This window comes from Cervus elaphus, chromosome 32 (assembly GCF_910594005.1).
Source record: "Cervus elaphus chromosome 32, mCerEla1.1, whole genome shotgun sequence".
In the NCBI taxonomy this organism is placed as follows: domain Eukaryota; kingdom Metazoa; phylum Chordata; class Mammalia; order Artiodactyla; family Cervidae; genus Cervus; species Cervus elaphus.
Window position 1 is genome coordinate 39,172,597 of NC_057846.1, and position 27,400 is coordinate 39,199,996.

The 27,400-nt window shown below is 41.7% G+C and overlaps 1 protein-coding gene across 1 annotated transcript in view; it reads left to right on the forward strand.

Annotated features, from left to right (window-relative positions):
- The window catches only part of KCNU1 (potassium calcium-activated channel subfamily U member 1), a 136,404-nt gene that overhangs the window by 83,296 nt on the left and 25,708 nt on the right, over positions 1–27,400 (forward strand). Inside the window, exon 20 of the mRNA XM_043893676.1 lies at positions 26,534–26,630. Within this exon, the coding sequence (XP_043749611.1) occupies positions 26,534–26,630 (97 nt within the window). The remainder of the gene's footprint in view (positions 1–26,533; positions 26,631–27,400) is intronic.

Below are 27,400 nucleotides of genomic sequence, written 5' to 3' on the forward strand. Positions count from 1 at the left end.
AAGTTGTGTTGTGGGGTGGGTCAAGCACCATGCTGGAGATCAGAGAATCCGTGAGATTAATAAGGAAGGCTTCCTGCAGGAGGTGGATCTGGAGCTGGGTTTGAAACACCAAATGCTTTAACAACTGGCACCCCCGTGACCCGCATAAGTGAGAAATAATTAATACAAAGCATGCTCGATGAAAGGAAAATGCAGCTTGGCTTTCCCTCCTGTGAAATTTACGTGGCCGCTGGTAAACCATTAAGTCACTTTCTTAGGTGTGCTTGACGGGCCTCCTAGAGTGGGCATCGTAAAGATTGGTTTATAGCTCAGATAGCTGTTACATTTTAATAAGGCTCGGCAACTTAGATGTTATTCACTGCAGCTGCCAATCAAGTACCTGTGTCGAAGCAAGACAAACATAACAATAAATGCAAGCACTCCGGTGCTCAGCAGCCTGGCAGGATGCACTGCAGGCTTTATGAATGTGTGAGAGCGAATATACAGAAGCTTGGGAAAAGGTCATTGGTATTTTTGGAGCAATAAATCAAACATGGAAAGATTTGCATTTTGGCTGTATAACATACAGGACTGGATTAGAGAGAGAGAATACTTTGAAGTAATATTTCTCCGCTGACTTGTTTTATTAGCTTCCTTTAAACATGTTACATTATTGCTTATAGAATTTCATTTACTCGGATTGGCAGCTTGATAAATACGTCTATTGGCGATGATTTGGATTGCTCTGGGCATTAATATTATTAAAACCTGTCACAAGGAAATGTCTGAAAGATGACTTACTGTAAAGATTACAGCATGAAATAAATCATCCAGTGGTATTTGTTACCATTTATGGCCTCTTGGAGCTGAGTCAATCCCTTTTTATGTTGCATTATTTTTCAAGTTTTTATAGCCTTACATTATATATTGCTGTCAGGAATGAACAGATGGGGTGTTGAACACGAGCTCTCTGAATAATTCCCACCCTCCAGTTATTTGTATGAAGGGCAAATGCAAAACTGTGCATTCTCCAGAAAAAAAAAAAATGGAAAGAGAGAAGAGAAGCTGCTGTTGAGGAAGAGGGATCCCTTTGTCAGATGGTTCAGGCCAATTCCACCAGCTGGTTGGAATCCCTGACTGGCAGTCACCCTGTTTGGGTTTCAAGCAAGAGATGAGGTGGCGGTATCTGGCTCCAGTGAAACAACAAATGCCGTCTTCAGAGGCATTTTATTTTCTCAGAGTGCCTCTTGCTGAGGCAGCTCCCCATTTGGAGGTGAATGTATTATACTCTCTTCCTAAAAACCTGAGAAATTTTGGGGAGAGAAAGAACCTCAGAAAAGCCAGGAGAACCAAAAGAAAGATGCATTGAAAGGATTTGATATGTTTTTGAGTGAGTGATGGATGGGGCAGGCATCCTAGGGGGTGAGCATGGGGGTTCACAAAGGATTCTGTGCCATCTGAATTGTTGGGCGGGGGTGGGGGGGGTCCTTGGAATCAATGGAGAGGAAGTCAAAGGAGCCCCGTGGGGATTTCAAGGCCTCTCATGGATAAGGCTTCCCTGGTGGCTCAGTTGGTAAAGAATCAGTCTGCAATGCAGGAGACCTGGGTTCTATCCCTGGGTTGGGAAGATCCCCTGGAGAGGGGAACAGCTACCCACTCCAGTATTCTTGCCTGGAGAATTCCATGGATAGGGAAGCCTGGCAGGCTATAGTCCATGGGGTCACAAAGAGTCGGACATGACTGAGCGATTAACATTTTCTTTCACTTTCATGGATGAAACAGAACAGTCTCTGAGACCCAGCACACTTTGCTGTAGGTGTGCCCTGGGGAGCCTGTAGGTCTTCTCCCCCTCCTCTGAGGGTGAGGCAGCTGCTTAATGGTCGTACAAGACCCCCTTCAGAGTCCTGAGCCTCTGCCACTGCTGGAAGAGGTGAGAAAACTAACCTGCTAAAAAGCCCACCAACTTTTTAAGAGGAAGCATGTGTGAATTTTCTTCACTTGCCTTCCTACGCTCCACTCCATCCATTCTGAGAAGTTCTGTAAAGCGCTACCATGTTGCAGAGAAGCAGTAGACACAGTCTGAATGCCTGGAACCCAGATTTACTGCTTCTAATCTGGGGACTTCAAGACACTTAATTTTGCGTCATCCCAAATTGTGGATAGGATGTTTTTCCTGCTGACCTCATGATGTTGCTGCAAAAAGTCAAATCATACAACACACACACACACGCACACTTTAAAGTTTACTCACTCCCACACCTGTCAGAAGTGGGTTTTCGTGGGTCAAAAGTTTTAACCACCACGTTGCAACCAGACTCTTGCCTTCTCTCCTATAAAGCTCTGCGTTTTCTCGAGCTTATCACCCTCTGGCTCATCTCCTCATCCCCATCGTGTCAAACCCTACCTCCACCACCTGTTAACATCATCACCTTCCTGGGAGGGATTTGCAGACCAACCATCAGAGCTTCAGCCGCTGCTTGCAGAGACCAGACCCGTCCTCTTGTGCTGCGCCTCCGACTCCCTTGTCCTCCTTCTCTTCTTCTGTGTCATTTTCCCAAGGCCCTTCCATACGAGCCTCTCTGTTGATGTGTCACATTTGCACGAGGATGCCATCTGGGGACACCCAGGCACATCTGAGGCAGGCAGGACAGCCGGAGGACTGCTTCATTCTAGGCAGAGTTCACAGCTTCGCTGTCTTTCGGTTCAGCTCTCTCTGTCTGGCAGCCTGGAAACTTTTCCGCCCTTAATTCCGGGAGAGAGTACAAAAGGGTAACTTTCAGATAGTTCAGGAGTTGATAAGGGCAGTCAGTTAGTTATGCAGAGCTGAATTTCCATATTCCTGGACACATCTCTCTCCCCCACCCTGTTTCCCTCATGGCTCCCCGCAAACGGACATCTGCATTAGCCACATCCTCAACCCAACCACACTGGCAATGCTGAACCTCCGTCGTCTGATACGTAACCGTATATCGGCTCTTGAATTCTACATCCATCTATAAAGTAGGCTTGTCTTTTTTCTCTTTCTTCCTTTCTCCCTCCTTCTCCCTCTCTTTTTATATCCCTCTCTTCTTCCTTCCTTATCTTCTAATTGTTATTTACTTTTGCTTCCCCAGAGATCTACTCAAAGTTCTCAGCCTCTTTTGGATAGGCATTGTGGTATCTCTGTTTCCATAGAGCAGCCCTCTTATCTCAGTTGAAGCCACGATTCTCCCAGCCAGACAGCGGCTTACTTTTCCTGTACTCTGCAAACTAAATGTGGACCTGCCGTCCATGTTCTTTGACCCAGTCCCATGCTGAGAAAACCCTGATGCGCTCCGATTTCCTCATCAGTCCAGGGCCTTCCATACATTAAAACAGACAAGCTTGGAACCTGGCTGTCTTATTCACTGGCAGCCACATATGTTCTCTAGGCTAAGTCTCTATCAGTAAAACTAGATGAGATGAAACATGATCATCTAAAGCTCTTTCAAGATTTAAGTTATCACTTGCTCCTGCTCCAGCTGCCGTAGCTTGAAACATCCCCACAGTCAATGATTTCTTCTTGTGCTGCTTTGCTTTTTCTGGTCAGAGAAAGGATTCCTCTGATGATAAATACCAGATATCTTTCTCTGATCAATTCCAAGACAATGCACATGCAGCATTTGCGAATCTTTCTCCTCTTGGTTTTAGCTCTCGCTTAAGTTATCATAAATCAGCTAAAACCATTATGCCATTCATTAAACCATCTTGCAGGTATGTGTGGGTGTGCGTGCGTGCACGCGTACATATGTGTGCATGTTGTGTTGGGTGTGGGATCAGGAAAAGGTGTGGTATGACCCAGAGCGACCTGATGTAATAAAGTTTCATAGTAAGGTCTGATTACTGCAACTCATCTCTTTATTATTAATTCCGCAGTCCCAGCACATGAAATAGCTTAATCATTTTCAGAATTTGCATGACTAATGGAGTGAGTTCTGATAGAATAAGGATAAGTTTCATAATTAGGTTTTGCTGGAAACTTGTGCAAACCAGTCTATGTATAATTTGGTCAGCTCCTGATTTTTAATGAGGGCACTGAAAGTGACTGAAGCCTCTGGCAGCCTTCGCTTCATGTTTTAATTACCCACAGTAATCCTGACAATTACATACGTGTCATAAATCACATCATAATGACCCATAAAGAAAGTATATTTAATTACTGAAGGGAGAGTTCTCCGATTAGACAGGTAGAGAGGGGATGTGCTGAAATGTGAGCCGTATTTGAAAACTGAGCTGCCTGATTCTATGACACGGAGGAACCAGCCTCTGAAGCTGGCATTATGGAGAATAAGGAAAGGCGTCACCAAATTTCCAGTTTTAGCTCCAACATATAAAAGAGCTTTGAAGTCATCACTCCTGTCCTTATGACAGGAAAAAATTGAACAAACTAAAGATTAGAGACTTTTCTTCACCATCAGAACACCGAGGTTACAGAGCAGATGGTCGCCCTGGGACACAGAGAGTTACAGGTGAGGTCTGCTTTCCTGGGGGAAGGGCCGCTGGAGCCATAAAGTGGCAGGAACATGTAAATAGTAATTTTTATTAACTACTGGAGGTTGAGTGGTCGAGAAGACTTTTGAGAGTCCTTTAGACTACAAGGAAATCAAACCAGTCTGTCCTAAAGGAAATCAGCCCTGAATACTCATTGAAAGGACTGATGCTGAAGCTCCAATACTTTGGCCACCTGATGCTAAGAACTGACTCCTTAGAAAAGACCCTGATGCTGGGGAAGATTGAAGGCAGGTGGAGAAGGGGACGACAGAGGATGAGATGGTTGGAGGGCATCACCAACTCAATGGACATGAGTTTGAGTAAGCTCCAGGAGTTGGTGATGGACAGGGAGGCCTGGCGTGCTGCAGTCCATGGGGTTGAAAGAGTTGGACACGACTGAGTAACTTAACTGAACTAAGTGTGGCCTAGGTGAAGAGTGAGAAAGTTTGGGGAGCTGGAGACTTAGAGGGACCTCCACACTTTGGGGGACTTTCATGTACAGGAGCTCTATCAAATTCTCACACCAAACAAACAAACAAAAATCCCCCCAGTAACTCTGGAAGAAGGAGGGGGAGGGTGACCATAGGGAAATACACCCAGAGGGTTCTCTGGAACAAAGACCTACTCTCCCTGGGAAAAGAGTTTTCTAATGCTTAGTCTAAAACCTAAGGGAATGGTGAGGGAATGGCATTTCTCCTGCTCAGCCTCCTCTAGCCTTCCTGTCTCACTTGAGGGGAACAGGTAGAGATAAAATACACCCTTAACAATTACAGCCCCAAGATCCACGGCCACTGAAAAACTGAGATTTAATCACAAAATTACATAATCTTCCTTTCTCCCATACATTACTACTGTGAGGCTTCAGTATAACAACAGTAAATTATAGATGAAAGAGCTGCAAGGTAGAGACTATTTAAGAAAGAGTTCTCTGAGAAATCCTGAGATGAGACAAAAGCACAGATGTTAAAGGAATTTGAATCCTTGGGAAACTACAGTTATAGCAGACATTAAGCACAGTGTAACTGCTAGCCAGAATATCATAAAATCTCATGCTACAGACCTGTTTGCCTCAGTTTCTATTATCTAATACATCATATCCCATTGCAAAAAAGAAAAAAAAGTACAAAGCATGCTAAAAGGCAAGGGAAAAGTGCTATATGAAGAGACAGAGCAAGTATTAGACGAAGACTCACAGGTGTCATCAATTTGGAGTTAGTAAGAGATGTAAAATGAGTATGGTTAATATGTTAAGGCTCTAAAGAAAAAGGTAGGCAGTGCAGAAAAACAAATGAGTTATCTTAGCAGAGGGCTGGCCATCTCTAAGAAAGAATCAAAAGGAAATACTGGAAATTAAAAACGCTGTAACAGAAACAAAAAATGTCTTTATAGACTCACTCGTGGACTGGACAAGGCACAAGGAAGAATAAGTGTGCTTGAAGATATGTCGTCAGAAATTCCCCAGACCAATATCAAAGAGAAAAAGGATTTTAAAAAACTCAGAACTGTATTAAAGAAACACGGGGCAATTTCTCACAATGTGTAAATATTTGCATAGTTGGAATGTGAAGAGAAGAGGGAAAGAATGGAGCGGAAGAAATATTTGAAGTGAATATTGGCTGAGAACTTTTCCAAAATTAATGACAACAAATCACAGATCCAGAAAGGTCAGAACACACCAAGAACAATAAATACAAAAATGTCTATAGCTATGCATATCATATTCAAACTGCTAAAAAATAAAAAAGACAAACCCCAAAAGAAAATTGTGAAAGAAGCCAGAGGAGGAGAAAAAAAACAAAAACAAATACTCTACCTCAAGAGAAACAAGGTTAAGAATTACAGTGGCCTTTTTGTCAGAAGCTGTAAGGAAGAAGAGAGTGGAGTGAAATACTTAAAGTATTGAAAGAAAAAAAATATCACCTCAACCTAAAATTTTATACGCAGTGAAGCTGTCCTTCAAAAGTTAAGGAAAACTAAACACTTTCTCAGACAGACAAAAACTTTTAGGGAGTTTACATCACCAGAAGGCCTCTCCTTCAAGAAAAATCAAGAAAGGTTAGAAAGTAAGAAGGTCTTTCCAAGAAGAAGAAAATTGATCTAGGTCAGAATCTCCGATCTACGTAAAAGAAAAGCAATAGAGAAGGGATTAATGCAAGTAAAATACAATATTTTAATTTTTCTTATTCTTAGTTAAACTAAAATATACGTGTTTAAATTAGTAATAGTAAAGTTGTATTGGATGATTATAGCACTTAAATACTTGAAATGACGAGCTATAGTGTCATAAGAGATGGGGACGAGGAAGCGGGGATACTCTGTTATGAGCACCAGCGCTAAACAGAAAGCAGCCCAGTGTTATTGGAAGACGGACTTAGTTTAGTTAAAGATATACGTTGCACATTTGAAGACAACTCCTATTCTTTTTTGTATTCCCTTTTTCTAATTTTTTATTGTGGTAAAAGTCACATAATGAAAAGCACACTCTCTTAACCACGTTTAACCATGTAGTTCAGGGGCACTAAACACGATCACGCAGCCCTCACCGTCATCCATCTCCTGAGTTTTTCACCTTCTTAAGCTGAAACTCCACCCCCATTAAACACTAACTTCCTGTTTCCCCTGCACCTCTCCTCCCCCGCCCCTGGCATCTACCAATGGACTTTCTGAGTCTATGAAGTTGACTGTTCCAGGTACCTCGTATAAGTGGAATCAAACAGTATTTGCACCTCATGTATACTGGAATGCATTAAGGTGTAGAAGAACTCAAACAAAAATGTGTTTTTTTTTTTTTTTTGGTAGCGTATGAGTGAGAGAAGAGATAAAATGAAATCTTATCCAAATGTTCCAACTAGAGAAGGCAGAAAAGGTAGGGAAAGAATAAATGCAGAAGATAGCAAACAATTATAAAACATAGTAGACAATCTAATAGATCAATAATCACTTTTAATGACTGGCACAGTGGTAAAGAATCCACCCGCCAATGCAGGAGATGCTGGAGACATGTGATCAATCCCTGGGTCCTGAAGATTCCCTGGAGGAGGAAATGGCAACCCACTCCAGTATTCCTGCCTGAAAAGTCCCATAGACAAAAGAGCCTGGCGGGCTATAGTCCATGGGGTTGCAAAGAGACAAACATGATGTAGCAAATGAACACAGCACACAAATAAAATAACTGAAAGACCAATACTGTCAGAGTGGATAAAGAAATAGAACCCAATTACATACTATCCATGAGAAACCCACTTTAAACATAAATATTTGCATAGGTTAAAAATGAAAAGATGGAGAAAGATAAACCATGCTAACACTAATCATAAAGAAAGCTTGAGTAGCTATATTCATTTTAATCAAAGACGGTTCAAAACAAGGAAAATTGTCACAGATAAAGAGGGACTTACATAATGATGAAGAAGTCAATCCTTTAAGATAACAATCCTAAATGTTCACCTAAAAATACATAAAGAGCTTCGAAATACACAGAGCAAAAAATTGTTAAAGCTAATAAAAGAGGAAATAGATAAATCCACTCAAAATTGGAGAGTTCATGACCCCCTTTTCAGTAATTGGCCAAATTAGCAGGAAATCATAAAGGATATAGTTGATCTGAACAGCATTATCAATCAACTTGTTCTAACTGACATTTTTAGAATGCTCCAGCACATTCTTAAATGTACAAAATAGGCTACACCCTAGGCTACAGAAAATATACTAACAAAAAAGTGGCACAAATGAACTTATTTATGAAACAGAAATAGAATCACAGATGGAGAAAACAAATTTATGGTTAGCAGGGAGGTTGGGAGGGGGTAATTGGGAAATTGAGATTGACATATATATGCTACGATGTATAAAGTGGGTTTCCCTGGTGGCTCAGCGGTAAAGAACCCACCTAAGATGCAGGAGACGTGGCGGGAGCCGTGAGTGTGGTTCCTGGGTCAGGAAGATCCCCTGGAGAAGGAAACGGCAATGCCCTCCAACATTGTTGCCTGGAAAATCCTATGGGCAGCCCGTGGGGTCTCAAAAGAGTCGGCCATGACTTAGCAACCAGACAACAAGCAATATATAAAATAGATAACTGGTAAGGACCTACTGTGTAGCACAAGGAGACTCTATTCAGTGGTCTGTAATGATCTATATGGCGAAAGAATCTAAAAGAGTAGATGTATATGTATATTATAACAGATTAACTTTGCCATACAGCAGTAGCTAACACAGAATTATAAACCAAATATACTTCAATAAAGATTTAAAATTAAAAGCATTGAAATCATTAAAAATATTTCTCAGAACACAGTGAAATTAAACTAACAAAAAGAAATTAGTAACAGAGAGATGAAAAAATTTCCCAAATAGGCAGAAATAACTTCTAAATAACACATAAGTACAAGAAGAAGGTATAAAGAAAGCTTTAAAAAGAAAATACAGATTATCAAAATAGGTGGGATATAGCCTAAAGGGAAACTTATGACATTAAATGTATATATTAGAGAAGAAAAAGTAACTAGAATTAATAATCTAAGATTCTACCATAAGAGAATAGAGAAAGAAAAAATTTAATCCTAAAGCAAGCAGAAGAAAAGTAATAATAAAATTACAGGATAAATGAATAAAAATGAAAAGAAGATAACAAGAAAATTTGCTCTTCAAAAGACACCATTAAGAAAATGAAAACATAAGCCACAGGTTGGGAGCAAATTTTTGCAAAATACATAACTGAACAAGGACTTGTATCCAAACAAAACAAAGAACTTGTAAAACTCAATGAGAAAACAATTCAGTTAAAACATGGGTAGAATAACTGAAAAGACAGCTCACCAAAGAAAATATGCAGGTTGAAAATAAGCGTATAGAATAGATGCTCAAGTCATTTGTCCTGACAGAATTGCAAATTAAAATAATAATGAAGTACTACCACCTACCGATTCATTTAGCAAAAATTCAACAAAATTGACAACATCAAGGATGCATAGCAACAGGAACTCTCATTCATTGATGGTGGGAATGAAAAAGGACAAAGTTTTTTGGAAGATGGTTTGGAGGTTTCTTATAAAATTAAACATCAGTTCAGTTCAGTTCAGTCGCTCAGTCGTGCCCAGCTCTTTGCGACCCAGTGGACTGCAGCATGCCAGACCTCCCTGGCGGATTAAGCATAGTCCTACCATAAAATCTAGTAATTGGCTTCTGAAATGTTTGCCCAACTTCTTTGAAATGTTTGCCCAACTTCAGTCATTTCAGTTCAGTTGCTCAGTCGTGTCTGTCTCTTTGCTGCCCCATGGACTGCAGGACACCAGGCTTCCCTGTCTATCACCAACTCCCAGAACTTGGTCAGACTCATGTCTATTGAGTCAGTTATGCCATCCAACCATCTCATCTTTGTTGTCCCCTTCTCCTGCTTTCAATCTTCCCCAGCATCAGGGTCTTTTCTAATGAGTCAGTTCTTTCCATCAGGTGGCCAAAGTATTGGAGTTTCAGCTTCAACATCAGTCCTTCCAATGAATATTCAGGCCTTATTTCCTTCAGGTTTGACTGGTTTGGTCTCTTTGCAATCTAAGAGACTCTCAAGAGTATTCTCTAACACCACATTTCAAAAGCATCAATTCTTTGGCACCCAGCTTTCTTTATGGTCCAACTCTCACATCCATACACGACTACTTTTGCTAGGTGCCCAATATGCTACTGGAGAAGAGTGGAGACATAGCTCCATAAAGAATGAAGAGACGGAGCCAAAGCAGAAACAACGCTCAGTTGTGGATGTGACTGGTGATGGCAGTAAAGTCCGATGCTCTTAAGAACAATATTGCATAGGAACCTGGAATGTTAGGTCCATGAATCAAGGTAGATTGAAAGTGGTCAAAAAGGAGATGGCAAGACATTTTAGGAATCAGTGAGCTAAAATGGACCAGAATGGGTTGAATTTAATTCAGGTGACCATTACATCTACTACTGTGGGCAAGAATCCCTTAGAAGAAATGGAATAGCCCTCATAGTCAGCAAAAGAGTCTGAAATGCAGTACTTGGGTGCAGTCTCAAAAATGACAGAATGATCTCTGTTTCCAAGGCAAACCATTCAATTTCACAGTAGTCAGTAATCCAAGTCTATGCCCCAACCTCTAATGCCAAAGAAGCTGAATGGTTCTATGATGACCTACAAAACCTTTGAAAACTTACCTCCCCACAAAAATGTGCATGTGAATATTATAGCAGCTTATTCAGAATCACCAAAAGAAAAAAAAAACCTATAAGCAACCAAGATGGCCTTTAATAGATGGATTGATAACAAACTGCTATATACACAGAATTGAATTTTATTTAGCAATTTTAAAAACTGATCTATCAAGACACAAGAAGACATGATTAAATCTTAAATTTTGTTTGTTTCTAAGAAGTCAGCCTGCAAAAGCTACATATTGTATGATTCAAAGTATATGACATTCTGGAAAAGGCCAGACTATAATGATAGTAAAAACAAAAGCCATTACCTACCCATCAAAACTCAGGCTATATAGTTGCTTATAAACAAGATCAAATTATGTCTCTTTTGAAAATGGGACATAGAGTTATGTCCCGTTTGTTCGCTCATGAATTCATCATACTGCAGAAATGCATTTTTTTTAAGGAGTTTCCAGTACTTTTGCCTTTCTCAATGTTGATATGAATGTTTAAATTGGAGAAGTTAACAATATTTGCTTGCTTTCAAGCCCTTTCACAGGATGGTATTCATATTGGTTACTTGCCACACATCAGAGTCTGGTTTTCAGCTTGATAGGCTTTGATTTGCCCTTTGGGAAAAGACATGTACCAACAAAACAGTCGTATATGACTTTACAATAAAACCACCTATGAACTTAAATGCTCAGGTTTGCGTGGCCAGGGCATCCCTCCTTATTCACAGGGCAACGACAGTATCTTCATCAAATTACCTAGCTTCTCCTCATTTGAAAATTAGGTAACGGCAGAGTCGACGTGAGGATTAGCGTAATAAACATGAAGCACCTCGTGTGGGTCTTTCCAGGAGCACTCATTCAATACGTGGCCCCTATGATGAAAGCGATCCTCATCTGGACGTGCCTGACCAACATGAAATTAGAGCAGAATGAGTTGGTTGAAGGACCCTTAGGCTGCTAACAGCCTGTTGCATTTACACATTACACTCAGAGCCATCTTCCCAACCTGTTGCCACAAGAGTTTGAGCCCAAGAAGGCGAGAAACTTTTCTTATGGTAAGACAAAAGATGTCAGATAGATGATGTTGGTTACAGTTACTCATTTCCTAGATCAAAGGAAGATTTGTTTAGAGACGATTTTGTAGACAGTAGTATTTATTAAGTCCATCACTAAAGCACAATCATATTTAACTTTCTATCCTGAGCCTTTATTTCCCAAGGAATGTGGGAGCTCTAGGTAATCCCTTGGCTTGTTCTCATGTGCGTTGCATGGTATTCATCATGTGGATTTTATTACTTTAAGATTCACCTCTTTTTTCCCAGTTTGTGGGTGACAGGAACACATCTTGCTGTAATTACCATATATCTACAAGTAGATGGTGAATTTCCCTAAAATCACGGGAGGTGTAAACTATAAAGCAGTTGAATTTGTTTTTTAATTTCTTGATAGTAGGAGAGATGCCCTGGACTTACTGTAACTTTCTTAAACCAGTAACATGGCAACACAACTGGCCAAGTTTAGAGACAATGGCTTTCATCAGCTACTCACTCTCTGCTCAGTCAGTCAACAAATATTTGTTGGGAATTCAGTGGATGTCCTCTTAATCATAAGGTGCCAAACACTGTATTATATGCTAGATCACACACATGATCTGTGTTCTCATGCAACTCAAGCATACAGAAGTTCTCTGTAAGCCTTAGAGAGGAAATGTCAATAGTCTTACATTCTATCAATCTCTTTCATATGAGATACTCCTAATAATTGCAAGGTATCTTCAACTTCAGTGAATCAAAAGTCTTGGAATGAATCATTCTGGATAACTTTTCCCAGATCTTATCTAAGCATCATTACTGTTTATATAATTTTAGGTAAAAATATTCCTAGGAGCATAGTAGGCACTTTTCCTGATTCTTTATGGAAGAATGTATTGACTATAATTTAACTTCTGGATTATTCAGGTATCATTATTAATGTCAGTGATTGGATGTATCATAGTACACTGTACTGCTCCTGCTGCTGCTAAGTCACTTCAGTCGTGTCCGACTCTGTGCGACCCCATAGACGGCAGCCCACCGGGCTCCCCCGTCCCTGGGATTCTCCAGGCAAGAACACTGGAGTGGGTTGCCATTTCCTTCTCCAGTGCATGAAAGCGAAAAGTGAAAGTGAAGTCTCTCAGTCGTGTCCAACTCTTCACGATCCCGTGGACAGTAACCTACTAGGCTCCTCCGTCCATGAGATTTTCCAGGCAAGAGTCCTGGAGTGGGTTGCCATTGCCTTCTCCAAGTACACTGTACAGTTATAGTTAATTGAATCAGAGGAGAATTTGACCCTGCTGGAAGACAAATAGAATACCTCGCTTCATCCCTTCTGTGACTACTTTGTTTTTTTATGAATATTTATTGAGATGTAATTCACTTACTATACTGTTCACCCTTTGCAGCTCAGTACAGTGGTTTTTTTATAGTATAGTATAATGGCAAAGTATATATACTTTATACAATATAGTATGTTAGACAATATAGTATATTGTCTGTCTTTTCTGTTATAGCCATCCTAGTCGGGGTGAAGTGGTACCTCATTATAGTATTTATTTGAATTTCCCTGGGGCCTAATGATGAGAATCTTTTTATGTGCTTATTGGTCATTTATATAACTATCAAGCCTTTTATCCATTTTTAATTGGGTTGTCTTTGTTGTTGAATTCTAAGAGTTATTTATTTTTCCTGACCAAATTCTTTATCAGATATATATTATTTGCAAATATTTTATCATATGTACTCTGTATGCATGTTGGGGAATGCCTCCAACACCCTAGCAGTTCCCATCTCTGCCTTAGCCTGTACTTCCTGCCTGTGCGGTCTCCAAGTCACCCAGATATGAGGGTTGCAAGATGTCTCAGGTGTTTCCTGGATATCACATGCAGAGCCTTGCACGTGCGTGTGGTTGCTTTTAGATTCCTAGAATGAATACGTTCAGAGCACCCGCCCCCATGGACTTATTCTCCAGCTTTTCTGTTTAAGGATTTTGATTAGCCTCTTGTTTGCCACACTGTTAGCTTTGCCTCAAGTATCTACAGTTTTAAACCACTGCTGCTCATCATTTTTGGAAAATTTCCCAGGAGAACCAGTTATTCCCACTGAAGAAACTCGGAGTCAGGTCAAATAAAGGCAAGTCCTGTGATGGGGTTTCTCCAGGGAGCCGCAATAAGCTAAATGGTGACATTTTCTGTAAATAGGGCTTTGGGGGAAAGATCAAATCCATTCTTCTCCCTCCAGTCGATGCTGAAATGCTGGTTTTCCTGCCCACCGTGATTGTGAGGCTTTTGGACTTCAAGGCTACCATAGAGCTGTGGAGAGGGGATGGGATTAAAGCAAGTTACAATGCAAAAAAAACTTACCGTTCTTACCAAGATCCTGTCAGTTTTCTTGAATTGTACACTTCTCAGATTGCTTCAGGCATCTGGCTAATTTCCAGAGTTCTGAAAAAGTTGATTTTGAGAATTTTTATCAGTATTCTCATTGCTTTTATGGAAGAGTAGAATTTTGGAGGTCCTTACTGCCATCTGGAAGTGCTTTTCTCCATGGCTACTTTTTCTAGTTTTTTTTTTTTTTATCTTTCTATTAAAATTTCAGTGATCACTTAAGTTGATGTAAAACTGTCTCTTTGCAGCAACTTCTCTCTTCAACTATAATTTGACACTTTTGATTTGCAAATCAAAAAACCCCAAGCATATTAGAATTAAAGATAACACATGCAAAAATTTACCGTTAAATGCCACATGGACTTTGTGATATTTTTGGTCTGTGCAAATGTTTGTTTTAAAATGATGTCAGGGTGTGTTCTAGTCAGGGACTGGAAAATTATGACCTGCAGGCCAAATCCCCAGCCTACCACTTGTTTTGTATAATGGCTTGCAATGGCAAAGCAGTTTGTTTAATTTGCAGTGACAGTATTTAATGGTGCTGACTGAATGAAATATATATTGATGATATCAGATTAGGCACTTATCACAATATTCCTATTCAAAAGCAATTGTTACAATTAGACAAATTTAAAAGACTATCTCATCACAACAGAATTTGCAAACAAAGTTTATTTATAAGTGGCTCATTTGGTAACCAAGCAAGGGAGGTCACTGATTGTGAACCAATTATACTGTTTGATTGCAACAACCAATAAGTATGTCACAGAAAATGGAATTTAATACCATTAATTTTTCAGCAATAATGGTTGCTTAAATAGTTGACCTTGGAAACTATATCAGTAACCATTTGAAAAATAAGACAAATGATTTTGAGGGGTTTCCCTTAGCTCATTATGAGTCAATAAATGTTACTGTTTAATTGTTGTTTATGAAAGAAACGAATGCCAAATTTGAAGTAACTGAAAAATTATCCTCTGTGACTAGTCTGCATAGCACAACTTCCATGTGAAAATATATTCAGAAAAGGTGACAAAGTACTAATTCAGTACAATCTGAAGTGGAATCTACTAAGATGTATTACAACTGATAGTGATCTTGATAAAAATACATGTGGAACAGAAATTCATAGTTTGACAAATTTTCAAAACTTGTAAAATGCAAGGTGTGTACTGTGTATATTTATTATATTCATGAATACAATGCATGTATTTTTTAATCAGCCAGTAGCTTGTGGAAAATGTTTTAATTTATCCTGAGTTATTAGGTCAGTAGCAACAGTAGTGAACTTCTTTGGCTCTTCCAGACTTCACCATTGTTAGTTCTGTGAATTTTTGTCAGAAACAGAAGCTGAATATCCTGACTTACCCTATTGCAAAACCATGTAAGAGCTTAGTAGTGGTAAGGATTTATTGTCAGTTTTTGAACTCTGGGTCAAGACTGAAATTTTTCTGAATAAGAATTGTCCTTGATCACTTTTATTGATCTCTTCAGAATCTAGCATTCACTGTTTTTCTTAAACTATCAAACATAAAACTAAAAGACAAAACAGCTTATATATGAAACTTGTTTTATGATAAAGTCACTAAAATGACAATTATTGTTCTTTGAATCACAGCTAATGTCATGCTCCTTTATACATTACCCATGATGTCAGAAGTTAATACTAATGGTGCAATCACTATTTCCACACATATTTGCAGTGAATATATTTTCTGATCTCGTAGAACTTACAACCAGTTCCAGGATTAAGTTCATGTGTTTGTTTGGACCTTGATGTGAGGGCAAAGGAAACTTCTGTATTTTAAGTTCATTTAACGGTGCAAGTAAGGTGTTTCCACCTATCTTTCAGTTGCAAGTGATTAATCTGCCATATGATGACATGCTAAAGGCAGATATAGAGAGAAGGGTCTAATAATGTCTCCTAAGTGATGAATATTCTCAATTAGAATCACATACTCATGGGGCAGTATCAGTATTTTGCAGTACCCATCTGTGTGAAAAAAATTTTTTTCAAGATAATAAATCTTTTAATTAAATCTTGTTAGCATTAGCATGTGAGCATTTGCAATTGATTTTGATGATAAGAACACTAACTTTGTTTGCCAGTTAATCAAAGTACTTTTGAAAATCTCTTCCTTTTCATTATTAGATCTATAATAGAAAATTATATTTATTATGATTATTATTGGAGCTTCCCTGGTGGCTCAGATGGTAAAGAATCATCCTGCAATATGGGAGACCTGAGTTCGGTCCCTGGGTTGGGAAGATCCCCTGGAGAAGGGAACAGCTCCCCACTCCAGTATTCTGGCCTGGAGAGTCCCCATGAACAGAAGAGCTGGTGGGTGACAGTCCATTGGGTCACAAAGAGTTGGACATGACTGAGTGACTTTCACTTTAAGATTATTATCATATTTTGAATATCATCAATGAGAAATTGTGAAAAATTATTTTCTGTCTTGCTGTATACCTACATAATATCAGTTTTGTCTCTTGGCCTGCAAAGCTGGCCCTTCACAGAAAAAAAAAAAATTGTTTTGATCCTGTTCTATATAGGTTGACCACTATTGCATGAGATGTCTGGAAATAATAGGCACAAATTAATTTCAGGATAATTTTGCAAAGACATTAATTCTCATTCCAAGCTCTTACTAAAAGTTTTGTGTTTAGATTAATAGGGTGTTGAATAGCTTGGAAAAGTAGAAGTGAATAAAGAGTGTCATAACATGCAATTGACTCCTCAATTCAGTTCAGTTCAGTCGCTCAGTCGTGTCCAACTCTCTGCGACCCCATGAACCGCAGCACGCCAGACCTCCCTGTCCATCACCAACTCCTGGAATTTACCCAAACTCATGTCCATTGAGTCGACGATGCCATCCAACTATCTCATCCTCTGTCGTCCCCTTCTCCTCCTGCCCTCAATCTTTCCCAGCATCAAGGTCTTTTCAAATGAGTCAGCTCTTCGCATGAGGTGGCCAAAGTATTGGAGTTTCAGCTTCAACATCAATGCGGGAGACCTGGGTTCAGTTCCTGGGTTGGCAAGACCCCTGGAGAAGGGAAAGGCTACCCACTCCATTATTCTGGCCTGGAGAATACATTCCACGGTGTCACAAAGAGTCAGACTCCTCATTTATAGAGCCTCAATTTCCCACTAAAACTAAATATATGTGTGTGTATATATATATGTATACACACACACATAAGATACAAGAATCAAAGAGTCCGCTAAAGTAATCATCAAGACACGTGAAGTTTGGTGTGGTTTTGTTCCACTTTTGCTCTGGAGTCCTGAGTAAAGGAGAATGGGCCCCTGGCAGATGACCAAATAGAAGAGGCTGCGAGAAGAATTCACAGAACATGTAGTTTATTTTCTCTTCTTTCACAGGATGATGAGAGCTCATGCATAACTTAGAATCTTTTTCCATGGACATTTTGATATGGAAGAGAAAGAGATGATAAGAAAGAATTTGCATTCTTGCAAAACAGTCCGGAAATGACTCACTGGCTAGTTAAATATTACTTGTGTTTGTGTTAAGTAGCCATATAATTCTAAACAGATGCCAGTTTAATTTATAAAAGCCAAAGCTTCTTAGATGAAACCCTTGACAGTGCGTTACTTGGGGGTCTTCCATTTGGTCTCCAGGGGCAGTGAAGAGGGGCATGCATGTACTTCTCCATGCTGGAGGATTCGTGATGGTGCTCTTGTCCCTGCTGTGAGACGTAGCAAGAAAGATGCAAGTTACAGCTCACTTACTAGCATTCACCATGGTTCCATGGGACAAGAGGCATTTCAATGTGTGTATATTTGGTGGTGATTTCGTTTTTTGTTTTTCGTAACAAAGTATAGTTGATTTATGGGCTTCCCAGGTGGCACTAGTGGTAAAGAACCCGCCTGCCAATGCAGGAGACATAAGAGACATGGGTTCCATCCCTGGGTAGGGAAGAGCCCCCGGGGGAGGGCATGGCAGCCCACTCCAGCATTCTTGCCTGGAAAATCCCATGGACAGAGGCGCCTGGCAGGCAACAGCCTATACAGTGACATGGAGTCAAACACGACCGGAGCGACTTAGCATGGACACAGGCATGGTTGATTTACAACAATGCGTTAGTTTCTGCTGTACAACGAAGTGACTCAGCCTTATGCATACATATATCCCTCCCTCGTGAACTTCCCTTCCCCACATTCCACCCCTCTGCTGCTGCTGCTGCTGCTGCTAAGTCGCATCAGCCGTGTCCGACTCTGTGCGACCCCATAGACGTCAGCCCACCAGGCTCCGCCATCCCTGGGATTCTCCAGGCGAGAACACTGGAGTGGGTTGCCATTGCCTTCTCCGCCCACCCCTCTAGATCATCACAGAGCCCCGAGCTGAGCCCCTTGTGCTTTTCAGCAGGTCCCTGCCAGCTTTCTATTTTACAAATGGTAGTATATATGTGTCAATCTAATCTCCCAATTTTTCCCACCCTCCTCTCTCCGCTCCACGTCCACACGTCTGTTCCATTTCCAGAAAGTTTGTATAATCTTTCCCCCTCTCTCTTTCCCTCCCTCTCTCCTTCCTATAAATGACTGCACCCAAGTAGACAATATTGGGAAGGCAAACGTGATTCCCCACATTTTCCATCTGGACCTTAGGCAGTAGGGGTAAGTGATGGGGTATCTGGATGGTTTCCTGGTGCAGCAGGCCTCAGCCTCCAGAAATCCAGTGATGAGTGTCATCTCCATAGTCACACATAAGGAAAGTGAAGTGCTTGACGTGCTGCAGAAACTTAATTTCAAACTGTGTGCGCATGCTCGGTTGCTAAGTTGTGTCCAACTCTTTGCGACCCCATGGACTGTAGCCCACCAGGTTCTGCTGTCCATGGGATTTCCCAGACAAGAATACTGGAGTGGGTTGCTATTTCCTCCTCCTCCAGGGGATCTCCCCAACCCAGGGATCAAACCTGCGTCTCCTGCATTGGTAGGCAGATTCTTTACCACTGCACCACCTGAGAAGCCCAATTTCAAGCTAGAGGTGAACAGAACGCAATCAACATTCCCCTTCTTTCCCCTAGTTCTCACTTATCTTTAGTGGAAAGACCTAACACCCAGGGGACATCTCAGTAACAATGCTCGAGACCTGTCTTCCCCTCTCTCATCCTGGGAGTCCTGTCTCCCACCAAAGAAACTGGACTCTTAGCTTTCATCACCAAAGCCAGCCCAACTTTAATCACTTTAATCACAGCCATTTCTCTCCCACCAGAGACCACTAATCCTAAGTTTTCATCTTTAATCAAGGCAGACCATGTTTAAAAAATAGCCATCCTATAAAATACAACACGGGAGGAGGGCTCTGCATCACAACAGATGCCGAGTGGCCTCCGTCTCCCTTGTGTCCCTTGCTTCCTAACAGGTCACAGGTGCTAAAGAAAAATGCTATCGCACCCAGAATGCCATTACTCCACAGGCTTCCCTCCAGAGATGGCTTCCAGATGTGGGGAAAAGTCTAGAGTCTGTGGCCCTCGACACATCGTTAAGTCCTTCCAGGGTTTCCAAAAGTCTGTAATCACGAGCACACTAATAATTTGTCTCCAGCTTGAACTTCAGCCTCAGGGATTTCAGATAAACTAAGGAATGTAGATAAGAAGTCTTCACAAATAACACCCTAATTCCAGAAAATGAATCCAGTAATATCCACATACCCTAGAATTATTTTATCTCCTCTACACAATTTGCGTCCCTTTCAAGTTAATACCCCTCCCTCTCTTTCTGTCTCTTTCTTACACACACAGACACACACACACACACTCAAGAATATGTGCACACTCACAACTGTAACATTTTGATGGATGTTGTTTTTTCCCAGTCCTAATTTCTTGAGGAGGGAATTATTATTAGTAATTGTCAAGGCCAAGCCTTTCGCCCCACTGCATAAGGAAAGCATTTTCGTCACCCTAATCTGACCCAGGCTCAACCTTTTAAAACCTCAGAAAGTATATCAATATAATGAAAAACAAACTAGTTTTCAGATATTTCAATTTCCTATTTCCCACTTGTATATCCTCCCCGCCAACACTAAATCTTTTGCCTGAAGTATGCATTTGTTTCCTTTAAAGTGGTTTTTTTTTTTTTTTCTGTAATGTGTTTTCCTTTTAAGATCAAAAGTATGTGAGTAACTGACTCCATCATTCAGTTCCTAGCCCACTGAACAGGGAAAATTGCATCCCAAACTGTCTGAGGGAGGAACGTATTTTTCATTCCGATCTACTTCTGTGTTTACGGGGTCATTTGATATTTAGAACATGCTGGAAAGAGCACCTGAAAACACAACCTCATGCCTCTAAGATTAGCTAAGAAGATGGTTCCCAGGAGAGGTGAGGCTTATCCCCCCCAACCCCCAAACTCAGACTTCTCGCCCAGGGCACAGACTCCAGCCTTTATTAAAGGTATCCGCTGCTCGGGGTCATGCCTCATTTGTCCTCACATTGTAGGAAATCCCAAATGCAATATCCATAAAATAAAAAGAGATTTAAATGAGGGTCCATCTGGGGAATGGGCGAGGAAGAAGGGAATTGTCCTTTTTTATCTTTCTCCTCCATCTCCTGTCTGGTAACAATTTTCAGTTCTGAGATGCCTGCATGAATGCTTTCACAGAATATGCTCTGCAGAGAATCTGTCAGTTTACACTCGTCAGAAATAAAGTAAAACTTAGCAGAGAGATGCTCGCGTGCGAGCTTAGATGTGGGTTTATCTCATGGAAACACCCTCTCCTTCTTGCCTTCACCTGGGCCGGGGCCCTTCTGACCTCAGGACTAACTTCTAAGGCAAGAGGATGGAAAGAAATGTCCTCGTGGAGAATTCACATGGTAAACATAGAAAACAGAGGCCGTGGATGTGGTTGACTCCAGCTGGAAAGCAGCATTTAAAAGCAAACAAGACGCCCTCCTCACGGCTGGCTTGGTTCACATTGGAACAGTTTACATTCTCCCGAGTAGACTGAAATAAGACTATCCTGATATCCTGTTTAACACCTCTCTTTTTTAAAAATATCATTTTCAGATTTTTTTTTTAAAAAGTCATACCAACACGCTTTACCACTAAAGTTCATCATTCTCCAGTGACTTTATGAAGACTTTATGCCAGGAATTAGGAGACAGGAACCAGAGGGAAGTTGGAAGGTGTAATTCACTGGAACCTACTTGTCTTAAAACATTCAGGACTCCAGTCACCCCACTGTCCTTTCTTCAGCTGAACATCAACCAGACTTATCTATATATAGGTAGAAGTGTGGAAAGTTTTCAGGGTTTCCCTGGTGGCTCAGTGGTAAAGAATCCGCCTGGCAGTGAAGGAGATGCAGGAGACTAGGGTTTGATCCCTGGGTTGGGAAGATCCCCTGGGGGAGGGCATGGCAACCCACTCCAGTGTTCTTTCCTAGAAAGACCTATAGACAGAAGACCCTGGTGGGCTACAGCCCACAAGGCCGAGAAAGAGTTGGACATGACTTGGCAACTAAACAACAACAGTGGCAACGTGGAAGCTTTTCTGGGCTTTCAAGTTTTCCAAAGCTTTATTCTTCCTTCCTCCTTCTTCCTCTCTGTCTATGAGCTTTTCAGATTAGCAGGGAAAGTGTCCCCATTCTAGCTGTCAAGTGACCAGTATTAACACTGAAGCCTCCTGTCTGGGACACCAGAGTCTTAGCCCAACCAGAGTCAGTCAACCTACCTGCCCCACAGTGGGTTTCTTTCCTTCTTATTATTAATTTTGATTGGAGTATGGTTGATTTACAATGTTTAGTTTCTGTTGTACAGCAAAGTGAATCAGTTATACATACACATATATTCACTCTTTTTAAGATTCTGTTCTCTTGTATTGGGGCTTCCCACGTGGCGTTAGTGGTAAAGAATCCACCTGTCAATGCAGGAGAGATAAGAGATGTGAGTTTGATCCCTGGGTTGGGAAGATCCCCTGGAGCAGGAAGCGGTGCAGAGAATCGGACACAGCTGAGCACGCACACATGCACGTCCTCTCATATAGGGTATCACAGAATATTGAGTAGAGTTCCCTGTACTATGCAGTCGGTCCTTATTAGTTACCTGTTTCATATGTGAAAGTGTTAGTCACTCAGTCATGTCCAACTCTTTGCAATCCCATGAGCTGTAGCCCTCCAGACTCCTCTGTCCACAGAATTCTGCAGGCACGAATACTGGAATGGGTAGCCATTCTCTTCTCCAGGGGATCTTCCCAACCCAGGAATTGAACCCAGATCTCCTGCATTGCAGGCAGATTCTTGACCCTCTGTATAGTAGCGTGTATATGTCAGTCCCGATCTCCCAATTCATCCCTCCTGCTCCGTGTTTCTTATTCCTCTCCTTCCCTAAGGTTTCCACGTGAGAACCAAGAGGGCTGGGCGCTTTCTAGATAACCAACCTGCTGTCAAAGTATGTCGCACCCCATGAGGTTTTTGTGGCGGGTTTTCTCACTTTTACCCAGTAAAGGGTTCTCAGCAAGGAGATCCGGTCAAACCGGAGGGTGGGGGGCGGGGCACAGAGCCTGGTGCATGCTTTCCCCTTCTTGCTGAAAAGGATGCGATCCCTGAGGCCTTTCTACGAGGGAAGGTGGGATAGACCCTTCGCCTTCCTCAGCTCCCTCCACAGTTACTTGGTCCTGAAGACTTCTCAGTGATCCCAGGAGCCCTTTTCTGCTTTGCCCATATTCAGGTTCCTAGGCCAACGGACTACAAATTTTATCCATGTTTTTACACCTTAAGTTTCTCTCCAAGGTGAAAATAATGCTTTGAAATGAGTAAATGACGACCAGGTGAAACCCAGAAAAATGAAATCATAATATGGCCATAAAGGCTCATATTCTGGTTTGACTCTAGCATGTGTATATGGTGATGTATATGTGTGTAAGTTTGAGAGAGAGGTAGGGGGAAGCAGAGAGTAGGCAAAATGCCTTCACATTCCCCAATTTTAGGTGATTTCCTCTCTCCCAGAACACAAAAGATGGTAGTCCGAATTGACGATCAGTGACTATTTCCAGGTTAAATATGAACTGCAAAGCCCTGTCGCTACGTCTGTGCTGAGTCCTTGGGGAGAAAGCAGCTGTAGCCCCCAAGATTCAAAATCCTCCACAGCTCCAGAGGCATCTGGGACTGAAGATTTTCCCTCCCTTTTCAGTGAGAACTTGAACACTGCTTTCAAGAAGCAGTAGCAGTGGATTTTCCCAAAGATTGAAACTAGAAGGGCACTGGACCTCCCGGAGACAGGGACCCATCCTGCCTCTCCTCCCCAACTCTCAGCCAAGGGACTTGTCCTTCTCCTAGGCTAAGACTTGATGAAACATGTTATTTTTATTCAACTCAAGTCTTGAGCAAAAAAAATATATGGTTCTGCATCCAGGCCAGCAACCTCTCTCCTCAGAACTTACAAGCCACCTGTGGAGTTTTAGAGAGGTTTCAGATGGAAGGGTCACAAGCCAGGGTTTCCTAACACATGCAAAAATGAACCCTGCAAAAACAAACCAAAAAAGGAACTGTGGGTGCCTTTTGAACTTTCTAATAGATGTTGTCATCAGTGGAGGATCTTCTCTATTGGCGGATCATTTTCAAGAATAATCAGAGTCAAGAATGTTTGTCGGAGGAAATATGGAAGCTGACTTACACTCTGGGAAACCATGCCTCCTGACCTGGCCCTGAAACCTTGCCCACCTAGTACACAGAGGCTTCCCCGCACGGCTGGATCTCTGTCACCTCAAGTGCCACCACTGGAAACCAAAGGCGTGTGGTCCCTTGTTTCTATTTTCCTTTTAAGTCAGGGGTCCCCACTCCCAGGATCTAAAGCCTGATGATCTGAGGTGGAGCTGATGTAATAATGTTCAAAATACAATGCATGATAAATGTAAGACCCTTGAATCATTCCCAAACCATCCCCCCACTCAGTCTATGGAAAAATTCGTCTTCCACAAAACCAGTCCAGGGCGCCAAAAAGATTGGGGATGGCTACTAAGGGACAGGATTCTTACAGGGTAGGTTGCTGTGGCCTGGACAGAACAGAAGTTTTCTTCAGAGTGGTTCCAGAGAGCAGAGAGGAAAGAGCCTGCCTTCCTTAGCTGGGACGGGTCCAAGCTTGGGTTCACAAGACGTTTGCTTCATGAATATCAAAGCAGCCTGAAGCAAGGCAGTTGTCAGCGAAGAACGCTGGCGGCTTCCTCCCGGGACCTCTCTGCATGTCCTGGGTGGGCAGCGGCCGTGCTGTTTCCACCCAGCATGCTAAGCCCATCAGCTCCCCAAGGCGAAAGGCGAGACCTGACTCCAAGGACATGTCAAGGTTCAACGCCTCCTGGGGTCTCCCCATTGGAAGTTGGTTCTCCCACTTGGCTTGGACAAGAAGCAACTAGTCTTGGGACCAACCCCCCACCCTCATCCCAAACAGGGCCCTCTCAGGGGACTCCCACCTGGTTTCCTGCCAGGCTGTCTTACACAGAAAGTGCCCTCACCCAAAAGGCTCCTCAGGTTGCTCTGATAACCTGAATGGTGCCCTGCGGCTACCTCTCCGTCCAATAGACCTGGCCTTTACGTTCCAGTCCTGTTTCCAAGTCCTCAGGCTGCTGGCGCTGCACATTCTCATGGATGATTTATTTGTCTCTCTGGGGAAGTATACTTCTGCAAGGATCATGTCATTTGTGAGGCATATGGCAGGAGGGAGCTTTAGTTAAGGGGTGGTGAACTGAATCGCATCAGGTTTTGCTTTGGCGAAGACACCAGATGGATGCCTTTATGATGAAGCTGGTCTCCTCCAGCCTTCTCTTTAATGCCGGTCTCCAACAGGTGTTTCCTCTAAGGCCTATCTGTTTTCCATAACGTCGGAATGAAGAAAAACGTTGTCTGTGACAGCTTGCGTACATAGATCATGCTTTTTATTATGATAGAAATGTGTACAGTGACTTATTTGCTACTCTGAGTCAAGTTAAAATGTGCTTGGAAGGAGATCATCTTCCATTTGCCAAAAAGGCATTTCATTTCCAGACTAAGGACGCTTTATTCATTATGGGGGGTGCGCTTGGGAGAGGAAGAACTAGAGGAAGTGGAGAAAAAAAAAAAAAGAGCTGAAGAAAGTGAGCAGAAGAGTAGGGGCAGTTGTTGTAGACTTGGGCGCTGAGGGCCACCTCCCGAAGGTAACTTAGCTATATTATAATAGCACCTGAGGCATAGTGTCGAGGAAGCTACACATGGCTGGAAAAAAGAGGCTATGAATGAGTAATATAGCCCGTTCTCCAACTCCTGATAAAAATCAGAACCAGATATGAGTCTTTGGTGTGTTCCCCTTAGCAATCACCATGGTCCTGTTTAGCCATCACTGTTAAGAGCGTGCCTATTTGGCTCTTAGGGTTCTGGGTTGGGGCTCATGACTTATGAATATTGAAACCACAAAAAGCCACGTTAATTTGAATGAACAAGGTAGCTCATTTTGGTCAAGCTGACTTTGAGGCTTATATTACAACGTCTTCTGGCTAGGAACATGACTGGAACCACCAAGCTTGTAGGGAGCTTAAATGGAGAGGAAAATTAAGAATTGCACCTAGTCCTTGGCTGATCTCATCAGCAATTAGCCTCTCTGCTTTTCCAAACCCTTCTCCACTGCTTCAAGCCTCCTACCTCAGCTGGTCTATCTGTGTCCTCTCTCTGTCCCATTACTTTAGATCTGACATGTCAATCTAAGTTCCTTCGTCAAAAGAATTATGGTTTTACATAGCAGTTTAGAAATTAACCTGGTCAAAGAGAGCAAAAATTGCTTGTTATTATGTTGGAGTCTGAGTCTTTAACCAGGTATTGAATAACAAGCTGTATTAATTCACAGAGAATACCCCATAACCCTTCAGCATGAAGAGAAATAGGTCCTATTACTCCATGGGTGAATAGTAACATCTCACAGGAGAATGCTGTCTTCAGCTACTGATTACCAGGGCTGAACCCGTAGTATGCCATGGTACAGTATGTTGGAAAAGGCATAGTAACAGATGTGTTTAAATAAGTATAAGTAGTTAAGTAAATAGTAACATTTCTGTGGTCAAAGAAGTGTGTGAAACACTGAATTACACAAATGTCAAATGATATCTCTTTTGCAAGACTTTTCAGAGCCATTCCAATGCTAAGGTAACAAAACAAAGGGCAAAACCTAAGTAGCTACCTTAAAACACATCTACTCTAAGGTAAAAAGAGAGACTGGTGTGTCTCACACACACACATGTACACACAATTTTTGTTGGCTTTTGCCCAAAGTGCTTAATGTGCCTTCAGCTCTGAAGATGTTGAACCCTTCCTGTCCTTCAGACGTGAATCTTTATTCTGGAGTCTCACAGACCTCAGGTTGCTTTCCTTGTGTTATTTACTCACTTTGGGCTCCAGGTTCTAATGAGTTTGGTATCAGGCATTGTTAACCAAAGCCCCACGTGTTCCCAGGCTAATTGTCCATTCTCCACATTTAGGGCGTTTTTCTACGAAATGGAAGACGAGTCTGAACGCCTTGATAGCAGCGGCATGTTTCACTGGTGCAGAGCCACTCCTTTGAACAAGATGATTCTGGTAGGTGACCTGGCACCAAATCTCAGATGAAATGGAGCTCCTCTTAGGGTAGACGATGTCCTCCTGCTAGTCACAGCACCTGCCCTTTCTCTTTGTAAACTGTGCATTTTGAAGGAAAAATACAACCTCACGAGCCATCTAAATGTCTGCAGGGTAACAGATGGGGCATTTGACAACATCCTTGTGGGTAATATGCCAGGATTTAAAACACTTTAGCTCAGATTCTTCAACCACTTTCTCCTTCCTTTAATAGTTCAGCTGAGTCAGTTATTCAGAATAATGTTCTCCTGAAACTTTGCTGTTTTGCTAGTAAATCTGGTTAATTTACATGCACCGGGGGAACATACTATTTACAAGAACTCTGCCGTCTTTTCTTTTTTTTTTAAAGTAGATAAATGTTTCCTTAATTTACTGTTTTCAAAGTTGGGATTTTTTAATAGCATTTTTTCTTACCTTAAAGCTGGTTATTCTGAATGTACTAGCCAAGGATGTAGCTCTATAATGCTTGGTCCTCCCACACCACACAGCATGAGTGAATCCATATAAATGTAGAAGTCTGTCCTTGACTCTGTCCTCCCAAGGAGAGAGACTGACTCAGTTCACAATGCCAGAAACCAAGTTGTAAACACCTCAAATCCTAATCCTGGGCTCTGACACCAAATTTCTCAATCTCCATCTATTCTCAGAGTTGGAAACTCAAGTACAATCTCAGTGGTTTACTTTCAAGCAGTAGCTGGTAAATTTAACTAACCAAAAGTTATTTTTTTAAT